Below are 21158 nucleotides of genomic sequence, written 5' to 3' on the forward strand. Positions count from 1 at the left end.
CTAATTCCCGAATACAGAAGCATTGTCCATGGTACATGCGCATTTCTCAACAATCATATTGGGGAATTCTGCCACTTCGATCTCGGTGTAGTCGCCCTTCTTCACCAAGTACATAATTGGCAACGGGGCACTTTCAGCGACGGTACACCTCCTCTCCCCGTAGCCGTAGTTTCGCCTGGGCTGCTTGCAGCCTCCGGTGCATCTGAAGGCCTGGTACCCTGCTGGCTCGATGATCCAATACTGCGTCCAGGTGAGCGCACGGAAATTGATGAAGTACTGCTCGCGGCAGCAGGCATCTTTGTTTTGATTGGCCTCACAGTCGCCACGAGATCTGAGGAAATGAAGGGAGAACTGTGTTAAAAGTCGGCACACCACCCAGATAATTAAATTATTAAATTAAATTGTGGGGGGAAAGGATATGGGATAATTGGCACACTAATACAATCTCCTGTATATCAAAGCTTGCGTCCTTACCCATATTCTTCGAGGTTGAGTGTGTAGAGGATGAGCTCGGGTTTTCCCAAGGTGTTGTCTGTCTGCAGTGTCTGGTCCTGGGTGGTAAAGCGGACACTCTTGGCCATCTCTGCCGCGTAGCTGCCAGGTCTCTCGCCCTCGATCCACACCTCCAAGTACATAGGTGTCTTCTGCTGAGTCTTGGACCAATAGTTCACGGCCTGGGTCACATCAAAGCTCATCCAGCCCGTCTCGTGAATGGGGACCAACCTATAATGCGAGGGGAGGGGTGATTGGATTAGCGCTAATTAAAAACGATCCGTTTTGACAGCACGTCATGAAACTCCATTCAGCCAAACTACGAAATTATCATAGATAACTAATTGGGAGTAGCCTTTAGCTATAGCTACAAATGGATCCGAATGTGGTTCCATTTGTAGCCTACTTTAAAAACATTACAATTATAAATATTACAAAAATAATAATTATTGTAAAATCGTGTCTTACCGAGAGTCAACCAGAGATGTTCTGTTGGAGCCGTTGGGGAACACCTCCACCCAGTAGATGCTGACTCTGGCGTTGTTGATGGGACGGTGGCTTTTCTTCTCTAGCATGGATCGCTTGTGGTGGTGAGGAGCCTTCTTGTACAGTTTCATTTCTGCCATTGTCACCTCGCTGTTATCCGGGATCCTCATCTCCATGTCGAACACCACGCGTTGCCTCGCCGTGTCAGAATAGACATACTCTCCAGATATATCTAAAAACACACAAAATTGACAGGACATACATTAGAATAACATCATTTTGGCGCCGTGGCGCACGCCATGTCACCATTACGCATGGGAATAATTATGAACAATCAATAAGTGTTGGTGCAGTTACTAGGTCAAATATTATTTAAAATTGAACATTGACCACATTTCACATTTCAAATATTGGAAAAGATCATTACCTGCATTGCCGGGGATGCCTCTCAGAATACCCGCCAGACTGGGAAGGGCTCTGCGTTTCCTGCTGTGGTGAAGTTTAAGCATAGATGTGTACTTGTTTCGAATATGTGCAGGAATAACCAGGTTTTCCAAATCCCTTTTTTGAATTCTTGGAACTTCGTCCAAGCCCAGCTTCTGAAGAAGTGCGTCCTGCATATCCTGGTGCGTAAAAGCCTTGGTGAGGGTGAATAAAGTGATGCACAGAACGCAGATGCGGAGAGAATCCATCGTTAATAACAAAAATGTCACTGGTCCAGTCGTATGAAGAGGCTGCTGGTAGCACTGATGCACTCTGTTACTCGGAGAGAGAGACAGTGTTCAAATGACACTCCAGTGGCCCTTATATGCGCGTGGGCCACTCAGTCATTTGCACTTTGTCGAGGGGGAGGGGGCTGTTATCAGAACAAAGGTGCGACAATACATCCCCGTCCTAAACAGGATATCTAATGGCCATACTTCAAACAGCAACATCCTTCAAGTCTCATTTGAAGGATGTCATCTCTTTTATGTTGGTATAGGCTAATTTAGACAGTTAAAAATAGAAAAGCATATGGCTATTATAATAAAATTATGTATACATTATTATTAAATATGATTTGTATTCAACTTGGTCTCATAATTGGAAAATGATATTTGTTGGAATCAAAGTCCTGAATGTGTGGTGTGTGTGTGTGTGTGTGTGTGTGTGTGTGTGTGTGTGTGTGTGTGTGTGTGTGTATATAAAGTGTTTATCTCTGAAAGTTTTAAAATGTTTTAAACATATAGACATTAAATTAAACCTTTTTAAAACTCACTATACAGTAAAGTCCTCAGTGTTAATTTGTTAATTTGTAACTGTGAGATTATACAAATCAAATTGAACCAAATATAACCAAATGGACCCTATATGGACCAACTTGGTTTAATTTGTACACAATATCATTTCTCCACATGCCCCCCCCCCCCCCCCCACACACACACACACACACACACACACACACACAAACACAGATTTTCCCAGTTAATTTTGTATACTGCATGCATCCCAGACAGACATCTCTTGACCCTGCGAACGTATAGTGCCCTCTCCTTAGTAGCACCCATGTCTACACACACCCCACACTCTGATGTGTACATTCCACTGGACAACATCAGACCAGGGCAGTCTGGCAGCACCCTGTCACACAGCGGATTTATTTCTGTCACATGCACGACCTGTCTGGCAGGCTACGGTGGTCTGAGATTAGAAACACCATAGAGTGGTATATGAACACTACCAAGTGTATCGGCCACGGCCTGTCATGAAACAAGTGTGCAGGGGGAGGCATGCAGTGGGGTGGAGGGGAGGATTAGATGTTTATTCCAACCCCATCACCCATTCTTGGACCTCTCCATGCAGCAGATTAGAATTATTAGCCAAACAGACAGTTAATCCACAGGCTGGGGGTCCTGCAAGGGGGGTGGCGTGGATGTGGATTGGGGAAGGCTCTTCACGGGTTGGTGATTATCTGATTCCATTGCGAGGATTTGCCTTGCCTTTTTTGTCACACAAACATTAGAAGAGGTTTGCTCTCACTGCTTGGCTGCCCAAGGCCCTGTCCTGTGGTTGTGTATTGGGTTGTGTTTGCTCAGAGATGTCAGACAGACTGAAGGGGCACACAGGAAGAGCAAATGACAGATGACTGCCAGGAGTGTAACCATCTATGGTCTGAGTCTATGGGCCACACACTCCACTGGCTCTCACAGGCAGCACAGCTAGAACAGAATTTTAAATGAAGACCTACCTGCATGTTACCATGACAAAATACACGTACATTATGTGCGTACATTATGTCACACATCAAATGGTCATGTAAGAACATTATTATAGCTTTATGCACATAAAGTATGTATAAGTTTATTCAGTTTATTTACAAAATCCATGCAGTGCACATGCAGAGAATTAAGGCATTGCTTTTCTATATCCCCTCAAATGATTTGTAATTTATAATTCTGAAAGGTTATACATGGTGCAGTATGTAATAACATGTATATTTATTTATGCACTCCAAGATAATAAGGACACATGTTGTACAACAATTCAAGCATTCAAGTTTTTATTATAGGAAACCTAACTTGTATTATAAGTAATGCTTAGTACATATACTGGTGTACGCTGCAGCATGGCATGATATATCATGCAAGCCTTGCAAGGACACAAGATCATTTTCAAATATACAATAATGATATATTGTACAAAATTATTCATATGTGCAACACTACCCAGAACCGATATGGCTCTTTGAAGCCCATCAAGCTGATTAGACATCAAACTGATGACCCCTAGACCAAGGCAATAATTGGGCAGATTGTGTATAGGAATCATCAGCCATGCAAATTCGGATTAAATCCATTGTTCAGTGCAGTCAAAGGCCAGTCTAAATGCTTTCTGTCCAGCCTACATGCTTGTTGGGAACCTAAAATACACAGAGAATGTTGTACCTCACATTACAACACCTAATTCAGCAAATTAAGATACTCTTTTGTGTGATATTTCTCAGTCTTTGTTCCTCCCCTATCTTGCCAATCAAAGACAAGTTTCCCAGTTCAAAGCTACATCTGATGCTCCCAGGTGCCATTTCTTTTCAATGAAAGGCCAACAAGCCCCTACAATCAACAACACAGGTGTTAATGAACATGCATTCATTTGCATTCGAAAGCAGTCCAATTTATAGGTAATTCCCTTCCATTTGTGAAACATGAAATCCTCCTTGCTTAACATGCTGCTAAACATAAAACGTGTTGTTGTGGAGGGCCAAGCTGGAATCCTTGGCTAAGTGTTGAATCTGTATTCTCATAGTGCAACAATATTGAAGCTATTCATGTTCACACATGGCCTCCCATTAGTACATATAGGCATATATATTTTTTAATATGCCATATGTTTTATATATATATGTTTTATATTATCTGATTATGTAATATTTTTATTGTCGCAGAAGCGCACATGCATTTAGAGTTTTATGTATTGACGGTGGAAGCGATTGAGTATCCGGCCTACATTGTACTGGCACATTCTATAGCACATATTTGCAGACACATTCAACAACTAACTATACATTTATGATGTAGCCCTATAGTTGTCCAAAGTTATGACCTTTAGTCATTATAACACTGCAGCCCTGTTATCCAGTGTCAGTCAATGTATGGAAGCAAGGTGGAGCTGTTGCCTGTTCCAAAGTCAATATTTAAGTTGTGCTGGTGGTAGGGACCAATTCTAATTATTTACATGGGCTGTATTGTCATGATAGATCCTACAATAGGCCGCCTTATCTTAAAATCAAATATTTGGAGAAATGAAATGCTCTAGTTTGCACCTAAATAGCCCATGCAAATACCAGTCCAGCAGTTCCAGACTTCAAAATACACCGGTACGTGCTAATGCTATACAGCCATTCAATGAGTCTGGAGCGCACCAGACAACGATAATAGCGATAGACATAGGCTATACATGTACAAGGACAATTCTCAATGGCCCACACACATCTCCAGAAAATCGTCAATCGTGTAGGCCTAGTCTAATTGCACTTCACACAGTTAATGGCGACAGTTAATCAACAAAAAGCCAGACCTTTATCCATTTGATCCGTGTATAGACTTAATGAAGTAGGATCACACATCAATTACACGACTCAAGGACTCATTAATTAAGACTAATAGGACCTATTTTGTGGTTCACGATAAAAGTACCAGGATCAATTAGACAAGAATCGAAACCAATTCAGCGTTTCAGCAATTACTCAGTAGCCTACGGTAGGTTGGGCGTTTATGGGTTTGCATTTCAAACGCATTTATTGACAATGATGAGGATCTTATCTGCATACCACAAGAAACGGTTCTCACTGATTGCATACTTGCATAGCCTGTTGAAAAAAACGAGATGAATTGCACGACTGCATGTTATACACCAGAGGACGCAATTGTACCACGATCAGTGGATAAACTGGATATAAGCTGTATTGGCCCTGCGTCACGGTGGACGGTAGCCTATTACATTTTGTAGGCTCTTACTAAAACTAACCTGGTTACCAGGTTAAGGTTTAAGTTGCTAAAGCTACAAACAATTAACAATAATGATCAGACAGAGAGGTTAAGTGAATGGGGGAAACAAGAGTCGGAGAGAGGAGAAAAAATAAAAGAATGCACAAAGAGACTTCTATATTGAATTGAAATAGGCTATAACCTTTTTGTCAATTCGACCATTGTGTAGGATATGAATTAGACGACAGGCTATGTAAAAAAAATGCAGAAAAAATTACCGAAATGATATGCCTATATAATAATTATTATTATTTTGGACAGTCGATACATTTCACTGACCTATTTGTTGCGACCATCCGTAGGTCACATTTATGAAAACCTGCATCTCCCGTCCATCCGTCACCCCACGTCTCCATATATGGTCCCCATATATGGAGACCCTTAGATCTCCATATATGGCCGTCTCCATATATGAAGATCACAACAGTGATCTCATCAAACCATATGGATAGCCATACATGGAGAAGATTGGATCATCACCTAGATCTAGATATATGGACCCGGCCAGCAACTCTACATGTGACCTCAAACCCTTAGATCTCCATATATGGAGATGACATGTTCTGACATTCCATATGTTGATCCCACCCCACCCATCCTTCCTCTTTGATGTCTCCCCTTTGACTGATACCTGTCCATTCAAACTCTAGATGGGCCTGCCCCAAAGTTATAGAGTTCTCAACAGGCCCCACAATGAAGGCCCGGCCCTACCTGGGCCCCCTATACACTCAAGACTCAAGACACTGCCCCCACCCGCTGCCACCCTTAGATGTCCATATATGGAGCTGACCTGTTCTGACGTTCCTTATCAGTTTCCATATCAGGATCGTCTTAAGCCAAGCAGGTGTTTGGGCGAACGTCCATGCAACACAGTGAGCTATAACAAAGAAGGCGTTAACAACAAAACAAAGTAAAAGGAACCGCCATATGCCGTAGGGACAGGAGCAATGCTCAGGGGCCAGGCCTAGTTTTACATTGGCACTACAGTCAGTTATATCAAATTACATGTTGCAAAAAATGTACCTCGTGGTACAACATATCTTTCAAAATAGGAGTGAGTGCATCAGTCTTCAACATATTGCACAGAACTGTCCAGTCTTTGCGTTTGAATCGTCTGACATCATCAAACCCTTTACACTCAAGACAGTAGAGAATTCATTCCATATGTTGATTTGACCCCCCATGCCAAAGCGCCAGCGCTCGCCCAGCAGTCTTCCGTCTGTCGTCACGTGACCTCGCTCTCAGGGCGTCTTACTGGTAAGAACAGTTTGATTTCTGGTCTGCTTGGGGAAAGATGCTGGCAGAGGCAGTGCTGGTAACTTAAACAGAAAACAGAAAAGCTATGAAACAACTTTGGGATACCATGCAGCTGAGTAGAGAACAAAATGTGACTGAAGCTGTATCCTCCAAGGCCCAGATGAAAAAAATTAAATGGTTCAAAAAGCATTAATTATTTGTCATGCTTGGCTTGAGCCAATGAGGTTCAAGATTAATTGGTTGTCTTTTGTTCTCTAGTCTATATCAAGTTCAGTGGGTAATATCACACAGTTTTTGAGTGGTGCAACCACTCCCTTACGGAGATATGTGTGTGGCTGCCTGGCTGGCTGGCTGCCTGGGTCTGAGCACGAAAATAGCATGGTTGTTTTTCACCACCTGTGCGCAACCTAACACACAAACACACACGCACATATTAACTGTATGAATTTGGGTGTGCCAGTACAGTACAGTACAGTACAGTACAGTACAGTACAGTACAGTACAGTACAGTACAGTACAGTACAGTACAGTACAGTACAGGGACCCCCTGGGGACCCCCACACGGTAACTGTCATTTCTCAACCATTTCGGACGTGGGGCGGCTCGCCGGAATCGGCCCGGCCCCCTGGGCGCGTTCCTGGGGGCCTGGATGTTCCGGGGAGTCTGGAACATCCCGGGACCCCCTCGGGGACCCCCACACGGAGTTGCACCACTCACTTCACACAGGTATGATTTTTCATAACATGTGTGCCATCCTTGTCACTATAGCTAATACTATATGAGCATACAATTTCCAGAGCCTTTATTTCTATTAAAATAATTTTACTTCAGTAGGGATTACCTGGCAAAGGGCCAAAAGGAGAGGTGAGCGAGGCCCTCTGCCGTGTTTTCAAACTTTTTCAAATGCGTGGACCCCCAAATTGAATTACATCATGCCATGGACCAAAATTTTGTTTTAGTTTAAACAAAAATGTTTCATGTCAAAATTGTGCGTGAGAAATTCCCTGACCTTTTTTTCTTAAAATTATTAAATGATGAAAATATTAATAATTGAATAGGCTAGGCTAGAATGCCTTTCAAGGTTTTCTCAAGGTTGTTAACCTTCAAATGAGAGTGCAAAATCTGTCTTGGAAGAGCCACCCATCGACTATCTAATATACGGCAACCTTCCCCGTGTTTCTTCACTGGTCCGATCCAGAAGAGTGCAGTTTGCCGGCCACTGCTACAGAGTTGACAATGAGGTTATATCTTCCCTTCTTCTCTGGAGTCCTGCCTCAGGGCGGACCAGAGGTAGAAAGCTGTCGTTCCCTGATGTCATCGCTAGGGACACATGGTTCAGTAGGCAGGAACTGGGGGTGGCAATGAAGGACCGGGAAGTCTGGCATAGCATTGTGGAATCCATGATCTCGACCGCGGTCGAAAAATGATGATGATTTTTAACATATTTTCACTTATCAGTTATATTAGTGTTTATTGATTGAGCTATGCCCCTCTTTTCTGTAGGCCTATCTACCCTCACCCTTTTTTCTTTGTGCTGTAGATGAACTGCCTTTGGAAATGAGCGAGCGTTATCTGGAAATGGAAATAAATGTACCCTGCAGATCTATCTTTTAGCCAGGCATTGGCTCTCAACGTAGTGTCTCCCCAATAGTAAGAGAAATCTATGAAAATCTGGGAACTAAATCGTTACCAAGAAATTTCTTCACCAATTTGTTTCTAAAGGTGTCTAATAACATGTACTAAAAGTTTGAAATTCAACTCCCGTGGGAAATTGAGTTAATAGCATAATATGTGACCATACCCATAACATCCTATATAAGGCAAAAAGGTCCAAATTTCATCAGCACATTTGGTCAAGTGGATATGGCCTAATTTAGCCCAAGGAGTGTTTTTTGTGCAAAACTAATGCTTGGAATGGATTCAGAATCATGAAAACCCCCTAGTTTCATATGTCACATGCTACTTAAAGAATGATGAAATTTGGACTTTTTTGCCTTATATAGGATGTTATAGGTATGGTCACATATTATGCTAATAACTCAATTTCCCACAGGAGTTGAATTTCAAACTTTTAGTACATGTTATTAGACACCTTGTCTAATAACATGGTAAACACATTGGTGAAGAAATTTCTTGGTAACGATTTAGTTCCCAGATTGGTCAAATACCTGATAAAATGCCCTTACTACAAGGGACCTTGAGGGGTTCCCAGCTAAATGTGCTAATACTGCATCACAATCACTTTAACCCCTTTATTGCGACCGAAGGTCGCAGTTAACTATGGAATCGTGCATTTCCCGTCAAGTGTATCACTCAAAATCCCCATACATGGGGAAAGCTCCCATATATGGTGCCCAGGTCTTGTGACATCACAGGATGGAGATCCCTGATATCATAGTAAATGCGACCTGCAGTCGCAATTAAGCCCATATATGGAGATCCTTGATGTCATCAATATTAGTATATGGATATATGTCAGAACCTGTCTAATGATGTGGATCATGCCTGTTTTACTCTGGATAAAAAAATTGTTTTTTGAGCGGTGCACACCATGCAGTAAAACCAGCGGTAAAATAGGAGTATGAATCGCGCCTAAGGGCCGATTCATACTCCTATTTTACCGCTGTAGTGCCGAAATGATTTCGTCTCGTCAGAAATGTAGGAGTATAATAAAAGCTGTAGTCTCGTTTAGGAGTATTAGTATTAGTATTAGTATTAGAGCCGAATAAAAGTCTGTTCGGCTCTGTAGAGCCTACAATGTGACGTCATTTGAGGTTCGGGGGGGGGGGGGGGGGTCCTAAAGTCGGCTCTTTGGTGCTACTATGAATCGGCCCTAAGCCAGAGGCTAGCCCGAGTGGAGACACGCTTTGATCTCGCTGCAAAGCGGGTGCCTATGTGCTATAGTTCCAAACATTGGAACTATCCCATTGAGCTAGAATGAGCACTTCCGCATTCCATTGTTACAATGGGAGTCAACGCTAGTATTGCCACTCATTTTTATTTAAGCCTGATTTAAGCAGTTGTTTCGCCCCCGACTTAAAATGTTACATGCCGGCGTTAAGTTTATTAACTATATCCATGTTCTGATGGAAACGATACTGCGAAAGGGGTTTTTGCCACTTCTTGTGGACGGCCTCGACCCAGCAAGGGGCCAGTGAGGCACTCCAACGTTGAAGCACTGGGCCCTAGTGGTAAGAGGAGGGACTACAGGCGGACCCGTGGACTCATGACCGGGAAACCCAAGGGGCCAGTGAGGCACTCCAACGTTGAAGCACTGGGCCCTAGTGGTAAGAGGAGGGACTACAGGCGGACCCGTGGATTCATGACCGGGAAACCCCGCGCATGAATGGACCACCAAAATTTGGTGGTCCAATGCGGAAGTAGACGTTTTGAGACGGTCCTTCCGGGTGCTTCAAAACGCCACTGATCAACTTCCACTGACATGAATAGCGGAGGGGGCGGAGCTTCGCGCCAGATCAGTCTCGGCTAGACCCCATTTCGACATGTGAACCTCATCTCGGAGTCGGAGCGAGGTTCCAAACGGAGTTAAGAAACAGAGGGTATCCCATTCTGATTCCTCTCACCCACTCACTGAAATATCATTTCTATAATGCCATCAAATTGCCCCCACTGTTGTGTGTTCAGCTCTGGTTCAGTTTGCCCCATAACACGGCGAGGGGGCGGAGATCAGAGATCTATGACGAGTCGTTGCTGGAAACTATAGTTCCAAACATTGGAACTATCCCATTGAGATAGAACGAGCACTTCCGCATTCCATTGTTGCAAAGGGAGTTGACGCTACTCTCTTACTAGATTACTCTGGCCGAGCATAGCAAAGATGGCGGATAATGACGTGCGTGCTAGCAGCTCGTGCGCATGCGTATATGTCCCTAAAACTAACCAAAACATTTTAACCACTTTAAAGCCAAAGTTAGACCTATTGAAAATAAAATATACACTCTACACGCGTACATATTTAATTTTTAACGAAATAATTTAGATTTTAGACAACCGTGGGATGCCAGGTGGTTAAAATATCAACTTTCAAGTAGGCTATTCAAATCCGTTTACATACAATTGGACACATATGTGTCCAATTTTATTTTACAACCACTCTTTGAACCATTTATCCCCAGAGGAGGCCGACGCTTCTCCAGTCCAGTCTAGTGAGTCTACTCACATCTCTCCCATTGCCGTTGGCTGGAATGCACATTTGCAACGGCTTTGGTTGCGGTGATGTCGATGATGCCTGTTTTGCCCTCTTCATTGTGAGGCTCTTTGGCAGCCAACAGGCGTTGCTGTAGCTCCACAGACACACAGGACAGGCAAGAAGAGAAGGGACCGGCGGGGGAGGCAAAGCAAAGGAAAGAGGGGGAATCTACTGTGGGCTGTGTGTGAGCATTGAGCAAAGAGAAGAAGACGAGACTACAGCTTTTATTCTTGACGTGCAAGGAGCCCGTCTTGTAAAGGAGGAGCCGCATTTCTTGACGTTGTACGGGGAATGGACCTTCAGTCGAACCACCGCTGTCCACTGTGAAGAAACCAGACTTGTGGGATTTAAAGGACATTATCTGTGTCAACACTGAGTTGAGAAAATAAGGGAAAGGAAGGTTTTCCCCTCCGTATGGACAACATTTGTCCGCATTCACATCGCAAAACGGTCGGAATAGTTTTTATATATGTTTTATGTATATATGTTGAACTCAAAGGGCTCCTACACAAATAGGGGAGTGTGTTGGCAGCTATGAAAGAAAAGTAACGTTAGCTTGCTGGCTAGCTAACTAGCTAACCTAGCAGTGTGTGCTAAGCCTCTATAGCAGAGGAGGGGCGGTGGGGCTTTGTAGCATTGCAGATCTGCCTTGCTACGAGGTGTTGATGCGTTTTTGTTGTTGCTGCAGGAATGGGGAAATATCACAATTATCATCAACGCATGGGAACTGTCGGTCTACTGCATTGACGCGGCTGTTATTTTTCTATTTTGAGAATATCCCTTTTTTGGGGGAGGAGAAGAAAACAAGAGTCCCGAAAGGAAATCCGACCAGGGCTTTCAGTCGGATCTGCAGCCGGCCGGGGCAGGGTCTGTAACTGTGGGTTCTTTTCTGTGTCTTATGGGGGGATAGATCCGATAAAATGAGGAAATATCGTACGTCATTCCCACCCCCTGGATACTGTATTGATAAATGTGCGAGAGGGAGGTCATGAAAAGATCTGCTTTAACCTGGAATTAGCTTGTGCTTGCCCTCAAAGCAAAGTTTTCTCCCCCTCTTAACACTCAAGGTGAGAGAACTGATCGGCCTGCTGCGTTGCTAGGCCGAGCCGAGGGGTATCAAGGATCGCTCGTTTTCTAACCCGTTCCCCCACCACCTCAGTCGGAATCATGTCTGGAGAAGTGCGTTTGAAGAAATTGGAAAAGCTGGTCCTGGACGGGCCAGCTCAATCCAACGGCCAATGCCTCAGTGTGGAAACCCTACTGGATATTCTTGTCTGCATTTACGACGAGTGCAACAATTCCCCGCTAAGAAGAGAGAAAAATATTCTCGAGTTTTTGGAATGGGGTAAGATTTTCCTTTCTTCCCCCTTTTTCTTAATTCAGCCCCTTTCTTTGGTAAAATGATAGGCTAATGTTGGTGCAGTGGCCCTCCCTTCTCCATCACATTCCTTTTATAGTAGTAGTGGGGCTCTCTCAGGCTATCCCCTCCCTGTGCAAGGCCACTATAGTTCAGTACAATTTTCACAGCCAGTTAGCATGCTATTATGTTTTTCTTTTATGAGTGTGAGTGCCTGTTTGGGTTAGCTTTCGACACAGCATCTGGTGTTTAAACAAGACTTTGTTGTAGCAAGGTAACAGAAATAATGGTGTGATGTTGCTTTTTGGCTGTGTAGTAGTAGCACATTCTAAAATGAATCGTTTGGTGACGGTTTCAGTTTTGCAACTTGCCCACTCCACTTAGAAAGCTAAGCTAAAACTCATACACAAGAGGACCACACACAAAACGACTCGATCATGTGTGGAATCGTGTGTGTTTGTATTGTGTGTCTGAGTGAGTGTACAGAGAGAGGGAGGGAGTGAGTGACACAGGGGGCTTGGTTTGTGCATGAACGTGGAATGTGAACAACTCACCTTTTTATCTAGTTGAGAGGCCTAGCTTGTTGCCGGAGCATGCCTGCCTGGCCTGCTTGTCTTTAAAAAAAAATCCCATGACACATGGGCAGTAGTTTCAGGCAATGAATAGAAGTGCTGTTGAAGTGATGTTCAAATGGGATCAAATTGATGCAGACAACCTTTAACCTCTTGGTGTTGCATACATACTAGGCCTGAACCTGTACAGTGCTACATTGGGCATGGGCAATGTCAGTGTCACCAGCAGACATACAACTGGAAATAGATGACACCAGTCACCAGTTAAATGCTGGCAAAATATGACATGGGAGTGGGACTGGGAAGCTATTGCATGCAACTATTACAGTTGGTGTGACAGCAGCTGTGCTCAACTATATAGATTATAGATAGATAGCCATCTGTGTTTTCATTATATATTAGCCTTTATCCAACATGCCAGCCCCCTGTTCTGCTCCTGCAAGCAAAGTTACTAGTTTACCTTGCTTCAAAGTGCTGTCTTTGCCCTGTCCTTTTAGGAGAGGTACCTTGTGCTGTGTGTGCCAAGTAATGACTTCACTCTGACATTTTCCTGTGTTGACACAGGACACTCTCTTACTGAACTAACACAGTAAAATCCTTAGTGTTAATTTAACCCTGAAGAGTGTATAAAAGGAACCAAATGGACTCCATTTGGTTAACACTGGGATTTGACTGCACTGAGGCTCTGACAAGCTTATTCATGGTTTCTTACTGGTGTTGATTGAAGTCCCAAACTTTTGTCACATGCTTGCTGCTGCGCCACTGTTGAGTGTCGCCCACACCTGAGAAGAATCCTACAGTTTCTGGGTGAAAACACAGGATTTGTGATGATGAACTTGAATGTTGTAACTTGTAAATGGTAATGTTAACCTGACTGAGGTGGGACATTTAGAATGGGCTGAAAATGTCACAGGGCGGTGCTGCAAAAGTTCATGCACTGATGATGTAGTGTCCCAGCTATGTGTTTCAGGACCATGCATGGTAGTCAAACACAAACATTTGTGCTTGGGGCATTGAGAGGCAAAACAGCAGAAGCAGATAATGCTGGGAGTGTGAATACAATAGATGTCTATCTTTTAGGCCTGCCTGGTATGCCATTCAAGTGAAATGCAACTTCATACTGATTATGGTAAGTTTCTAGGTGTTGTGATAATGCAGGTCCAACAAGACCTGAAGACCATGCTTGCGCAATCTAAATGGTTGTCAAAAATGTGATATGATGTCACTGGGGCCCTATTATGACATCAAAGCCCAAAGCGTCTGTGACTGAAATGAATGCTCCCATATAGAGCAGATCGGATCAGAAAGTCAGTGTTATTACACAGTCGAAACATGGCCTAATCCCACATACAGGGGGAACATTCTAGATGTGTGCCTCATGAAACATAAGATCCCTCCCTGCTAGTCTGAGTGATCTCTTTTGTCAGTTGCTCACAGAGGCAATGTCCCCTCCACCACACATGTTCAGAAAGAAAACGCTACTACAGTTTTGTATCTTTGTCACAAGGCCTATATGGTACATACCTTTTTTTTGACAAAGAGATATAGCCTATGTGAGGAAGATAGACCTGTTGTTCCTTCTCAGCGTTGTGGTCGCAGAAGAAGACAAACATTTGTATTGGGTTTACTTTTCTTCTTGTTTGGTGACCTCATTGCAGTTGAAATGGAGACCCTATCATGACCTGCAGCCATAGGGGAAATGAACATGTGTATGGCACACTGTATTCTCATTCCATACACATACTATAGCGCTTACTGCACCATACCCACTAAAAGGGGCCTTCTCATGTATTCTCTTATTTCATAATGACCTGATAATGCTGGCCATTCAGGCTAAGCAGATTGTTATGAGAAGAATGGAGACTTCAGAGGGAGAAACATCAAGGGGAGACCTCATCAGTATCACCCAAAATAAGATGTGATTAAGTTAGTTCAAGAATGACTTGTGTTTTCATTGAGCAATTTGGGAACTTGGGATTCTTCCGTGTGAGTGCCGTGTGAGTGCTCTTCCGCTCCAGCATTGGTGCACATGAGTGATATCATTCAGTTCTTTAAAAGTACAGCCTGAGTGTTATTGTATGCATAATCTGGTACTAGGCTAATTAATCGACCACCAAGAATTGAACCCACAGTGAATTGAACCTGGCGGACAAATAAACGCTTGTTTCTGTGTGTGAGCACTAATATGGTTTCATGCTACATTTTATTCAGGCTGAGTGGCAGGAATGTGTTTTTCTTTGTTGGTCCAGTATTTGATGTTTTTGGAGTGGACACAACACTTCCAGTCATTTCTAGTGGAGGGTTTCATCTGTTTTCCTGCCTTTCTTCCACTATTTCCTGTTTTATTTTATTTCTTTTTTGTACCTGATTTCCCTGCTTTGGGAATTGGAGGTGGGGTTGGTCGACTGAGAATGACCTGCCATGCCAGCCCATAATCGGCATACAACAGTGAGCCAGCTAGGCTCTTTCTCAGCCTAGTCAGAATTTTAGCCTGCAGTGGCCAGCTGTTCAGCTGAAGTTGATGTGTGCTCCACCCTACGAGGCTTTTATTGGCTGCATGCCTCATGCACTATTCACAGTACACACACACACACACACACACACACACACACACACACACACACACACACACACACACACACACACACACACTGTATGCTATGCACATGCAAGAATGTGGCGCCACATACCCAATATTGTATACGCTGCATTAGGCAGACTCATTTACTGTATAATGGTTTTAGTTTATAGGCTATCTGTCTTACATCCACCATTGTCACATTTTGGAATCTGAGAGTAACTGCCATTCGTCCAAAAATAATTCAATTTGTGTTGTTTGCTATAACAGGAGAGTTTAAGAGTCACATGGTCTAAATGATGATGATGGTCTACATGCTGCCTTTCCACCCGCAAGAAAGAACCCCCAACTCTGGTCATGTTCCTTTAAAAAATCACTCCTGTGTGAAGTGAGGGGCGCTCTTAAAATCATACATCAACTCATTCTAGCCAATCACAATTTGCATCCTCTCTTTTCCGTCTTCACTTTTATCTTTACCCGGAAACCTGGGCATAGGAGGCCCTCAAAAAACTTAGTTCACCAACCTAGTGCATATAGCTTTGGAAGTAACTGACATCTGGTGGTAGTAATTTGACCTAAAAGATTGCTAATCACGCTGCAGTAATCATTTTTAACTATAGCACTGCAACATTAACCAAGTCTGATGAGCTTTTGATGACCAATCGTTGCTTGTAGTTTGAGCAGCAAAATGCCCAGGCCAGGTGCAGATGGGCCTGCCAGTAAAACATGGGGTGGAATTATTTCTAACGCATGTCAGAGTTGTTATCAGAGCCATCGGGTCATTATTATTGGATAATGTTGGTGTTATTGATTGTGGTAATACATCCACAAGGATACAAAGTATTACATGTTATTTTTAAGGGGAGCTAGTCCCTTCTATAAACAACTTTTCTCCCCACACGTCTCAAGATTTCCATGATGTATGATGATAAGAGCTGATAATTCCGCTAACTATGACGTAAATTAAACATCAAAACATTAAATGCCATTGACAACTATGTCATATGTAAATGAGCAAATCGGCTACCCAATCACATGTTGTTGGGAGCGCTTGGCCAATGAGGGACCACCTTTTATGTAGCGATGACAAGAGCGCCCCTCATTCGAGTCATTTCACACGGGTGTGATTTTTTTTTAAACCTGATAAAGAAAGTTATTTGTTGCTATTTTGTTCATTGTTCATGGAAGTTTCTTTTTGGTGATGTTTTTAAAACGTGACATCGAGTCATGCTTTGGCTGAGAATATTATGCCATTTTGTCACATCAGTGTCTGGCCCTAAAATCCTGTATGGGTCGGGCTCTTGTCAGGACATCCTTCTTACCAATCTGGTTGCTCTGCCATTTCCTGTGTGGAGGTTCCGCTGGGCAGGGGGAACAGGAAGGAACCACAGGGACTCACCAAGCCACTTGGGGCCTAACGGGGGTACATGATGTCATACCAGGAAGTGGGCTAGCTCTATTGTATTGTGTTGTCGCGTTACTCGCTGGGTCAGTCCTGTACAACCGAGATGGCCTGTCGGTGTTAGGGAAGGAGCCTGATTTATACTTAATTGCTGAGATTTACACGCTGTGAGCCTGTAGATTGGCCTTTTTCGGTGCGTGTCACAATGCGAAACCAAGTATCAGTCAGGCTTGTCGTTGCCTTGTTTGTTGATACATTTTCTCCCTCTTGCTCATACGCTTGCTTAATCGTTTATTATGTGGGATCACACAGTCCTTTCCCCAGGCTCCACTCTCATTCCATCTCACTCTCTATAAACCCTCTCTCACACACAGACATAAACTCAGAAAAACAGTCCCCCCTCTCTGTATTGCTCACACTATATTTCTCTTTTTCACACACACACACACACACACACACACACACACACACACACACACACACACACACACACACACACACACACACACACACACACACACACACACACACACACACACACACACACACACACACACACACAGCTTTTTCCATTGTCCTGAGAGAGCTGGCTGACAAACAGCCACACATAGCAGAGGGGCCCAGGCACCTCCCGTTCTCTTCTGCTGCTCCACTGTAGACAGCACAGTGTCCCAGCTCGAACCCAACCCACCAGCATCCACTTATGTTTTATTGGTCTCTTTTCTCTGATCTTCCACATTTCATTTACTCTCTAAATTACCCGGCTGTGGCCTCAAACCTTCCAAAGGGAGAAGCATATAGAACTATAGATCATCTCTTCTACAACCGGTAGCACAGAGGTCCTCCATGAGGTACAATGATGCATGTGCAACTAACTTATTGAATTAAATGGGTAAAATCAGATAGGTGGGCGTTTCTTTTTACTGTGTTGTGTTACTCGCTGGGTCACTCCTTTGCAACCGAGTGTTGGTGTGTGGATGACATTAGGGCTGTCCACTCCACTGAGAAAATCCATTTGAATTCCAGTCTTTATAAATTCGCTGAATTTCGATTATATTCTGCATGGAAAATTATGCAAATAATGGATGTAATGTCAGAATTAGTCTGTACTTGTCGGTACCATTATATCCAGAAGATCTGACAATTTGTCAACAACAAGCTTATTACAAAAGGTAATGTGAATTATATTTATTTAATATCTCAGTTTTAACAGACTTTGTACAGATTTGGACAACTATAAACTATTGCAGAGTGACCAATTATTTTACCTGGATTGCACATTTCTTAGTTTTACTTGAATGTTGTCAGACATTTAATAATGACACATGTAGCCTACCGGACTGGTACATTAATCCTGCTAGTGTTAGAGCAGCGTGAGTGTCAACATAGATATGGCGTGCTCGAGCATGGATATATTTATGCTCGAGGCTTGTTGGCAAAAGGCTAGAATAAAGATACAAAGGCCTCACTCCCCAGACTACTACTACTACTTGGCCTCACTCCCCGAACCCACCTCACCCCTGCCCATTTTGACATGCTGGAATGGCTTAGGGTTGACGACAGCATCGTGCAATGGGTCTGGTCCACAAGATTCGATACACCACCAAGATACCCATTAGGGCTGTGAATCTTTGGGTGTCCCACGATTCGATTCGATTCCGATTCTTGGGGTCACGATTCGATTCAAAATCGATTCTCGATTCAATACATAGGATTTCATCACAATCTACTCCAGTCTTGAACTGAAGTGACTACAGTAACTTGAAAATGACTGAATACATGATGTTTACTGTGTGAGCTTACATTTCATATCACAAACACCATGTAGTAAACTCCTGTAACTGTAACCAGAAAAATAAATCTAAAAAAAAAAAAGAATACGAATCGATTTTGAATCGTTCATGACGGAATCGCGATTCGAATCGATTTTTTTTGACACCCCTAATACCCATGTACCAGTCTAAATGTCAACGAAGTCCACTCCACACCCACAACACCAGAGGGAGTTCAACAAACCATGTGCAAGCCAGATTCGGCACAAACAGCCACCAAAATATGGAACACCAACACCAAGAGTCATTAAGACACTCCTTCAAAACCGCTCTCAAAGAGCACCTACGGACGGCTGCAATTCGAAACTGGCCCCTGTAAAACCCCCTTTTCCCCTCGCTGTATATTTTCTTTTCCCCTTTTACCTACTTTTATGATGATTTCCTGCTTTTTGTTATAGAAAGTGTATATTTGTACTTCTCTAAATGTTCTGATGAATTGAAAATGGTGGACCCCATTGTAAACAAGTGTAATGCTTTATGGTGTCGTCCACAGTTAACAGTTTTTGTATTGAGTTGTGCTTGAAATGTACCTATTCTGCAAACTGTTCAATCATAGGGAACATGCCGCTGTTTTGCGACCATTAGATGCATGAGAGGGTGACGTGTCCTCGCACTCACTGAATGTAGGTTACACAGCGGTGTATCAAAGACCATAAGTGCACGCTGCACACTACTTTGCTTGAATTTACCTAAAACATTGGGCGCTCGCCACAACTAATAGGATATACTTTTAAAATCAATCGTGCATTTTTCATCCTAAAGTCAACAATTAGGCTTGATTACTTATTTGCCAGCAGTAGATCACACAGATCACATAGGTCACACGTCACAGATGCTAGATATGTTACGTAGATCACTATGTGATCTACACATGTGTGTTCATAGATCACACACTGAGAAACAAGAAATGATGGTATTGATAGAAAGAAATGATTATAAATAAAACAAAACTATTGAAATCCACTAATGAAACTGCAAGTCAATTTAATGTATCCTCGGCCCTGCAGTGATGTTTTTGCAACAGGCATTAGCTGCCATACTTAAGTGACATAATTTACATTGGAGCAGGAACTACACAAGCATAGTTATGCAATCTTCACTGTTTGGTTCAGGATAAAAAAAAACAGGTTAACTTGATTAGCAGGGTGGGTGGGTGTTTTCAAAGCGCCTACAGCGTGTTTATAAAAGCAAAGTTAAAACAGTTGTAACCCATTCATGAAACTACCTTTCAGGGAAATGGCCCAATGACCATTCTAGAGCCCTTTTTTCATGATTACCAGGGACACTGAGTCTAGCAGTCTTGTCTACCAGTTTAATATGCAAAGGAAAGGCTGCTAATTGTTGTGATGTGTCATCAAAAAAGGCCAGGGCCGGGGGCGTCTCTCAGCTCTGAGGCAGAGTGCAGGTTATTAGCAAGCCTCTTCTTGGGACCATAGGGATCTGGCATCCACTTTTCTCCTCTCCTCTCCTGGGACCTCCTGTGAGTTCAGTCTGAGTGACATCTCTCCACTGTACTTATTACAGTGCACATTAAAGGAATATTGATAAGCTGGCTGTTGCTTATTATGTTCATTGGATATTACTTATTGGAGATGTTCTATTTTTCCGACATGGTCATGAAACCTAAGACCATATGCATGAGTGGTGATAGCCAAATGCATGCTGACATAATGTTTACTGGTGGCAGAAATCATCTTGGTTCTTGCATCAGTACCATGGGTACTTAAATGATCATTACTAGAACTCATACATTTCTGCCAGGTATGTATTGATACTATCAGGCTACTTGTATAGGATAAGCTTGGTTACTCATAAGCACAAGATAAAGATTTTGAGAGATGATACTGCAGTATTAAGCCTTTAACATGAAGATGAGATGCATGACATGTACTCTAATACCCACTGTGAATGCATGTGTGTGGCTGAGGCTGATTCTATACATACAGAAAGAGGAATGTTACACAGCTCGCTCTGAAATGACTCTTGAGCCCAGAGGAGTAATTAACAAGTCTATCCTCTGCCAGCAAAGTCTAGACCAATGACATGATGAACACACATACACGCATGTGCACACACGCAACTCAGACAGAGCAACTTTGTTTTCCAAATTGTATTTTTTTTATGTCGTGAAGGGGTGAATTTATTCAAGCTACACAAGACCCCCCCCCCCCTTTCTACTTCTCTCTCCGTATTTCATCTGAAACAGATCCAGTGCCAACTGGCAACAGCGCTCGCTCACATACTTTAGTCTTTTCCCCTCGCTCACTGAACTGGGGTTTTGTTTTGAGCAAAAGGGAGAGCATCCAAACTGCAGGATGTGAAGTGTCAACAAAACTCCCAACAGAAAAATGTGTAACAGAGACTGTCTTCCCTGTGTCCTTTCACCAAACCGTTAGTAGACATTCTGGAATGCAAACGTCAAGCACAAAAAAAGAGAATGCACATGTAC

The 21158-nt window shown here is 43.1% G+C and overlaps 2 protein-coding genes across 5 annotated transcripts in view; one reads left to right on the plus strand and one right to left on the minus strand.

Moving 5' to 3' along the window:
• lft1 (lefty1) lies at positions 1–1670 on the minus strand (the record flags this gene model as incomplete). Its single annotated transcript, XM_079526344.1, has 4 exons — positions 1–331; positions 475–723; positions 961–1210; positions 1406–1670. The coding sequence occupies 4 exons, from the start codon at positions 1668–1670 to the stop codon at positions 1–3; spliced, it is 1095 nt and encodes a 364-aa protein (XP_079382470.1).
• Positions 1671–10673: 9003 nt separating this feature from the next.
• The window catches only part of cdc42bpab (CDC42 binding protein kinase alpha (DMPK-like) b), a 114049-nt gene continuing 103564 nt past the window's right edge, over positions 10674–21158 (plus strand). For 2 of the 4 annotated variants that reach the window (XM_079525554.1, XM_079525555.1), the window contains exon 1: positions 10674–12313. In XM_079525554.1, the coding sequence (XP_079381680.1) occupies positions 12136–12313 (178 nt within the window). In that variant the 5' untranslated portion in view covers positions 10674–12135. The remainder of the gene's footprint in view (positions 12314–21158) is intronic. The other 2 variants (XM_079525552.1, XM_079525553.1) reach the window with 1 other exon arrangement.

Source organism: Electrona antarctica, assembly GCF_951216825.1.
Source record: "Electrona antarctica genome assembly, chromosome: 17".
NCBI classification, from domain to species: Eukaryota; Metazoa; Chordata; class Actinopteri; order Myctophiformes; family Myctophidae; genus Electrona; species Electrona antarctica.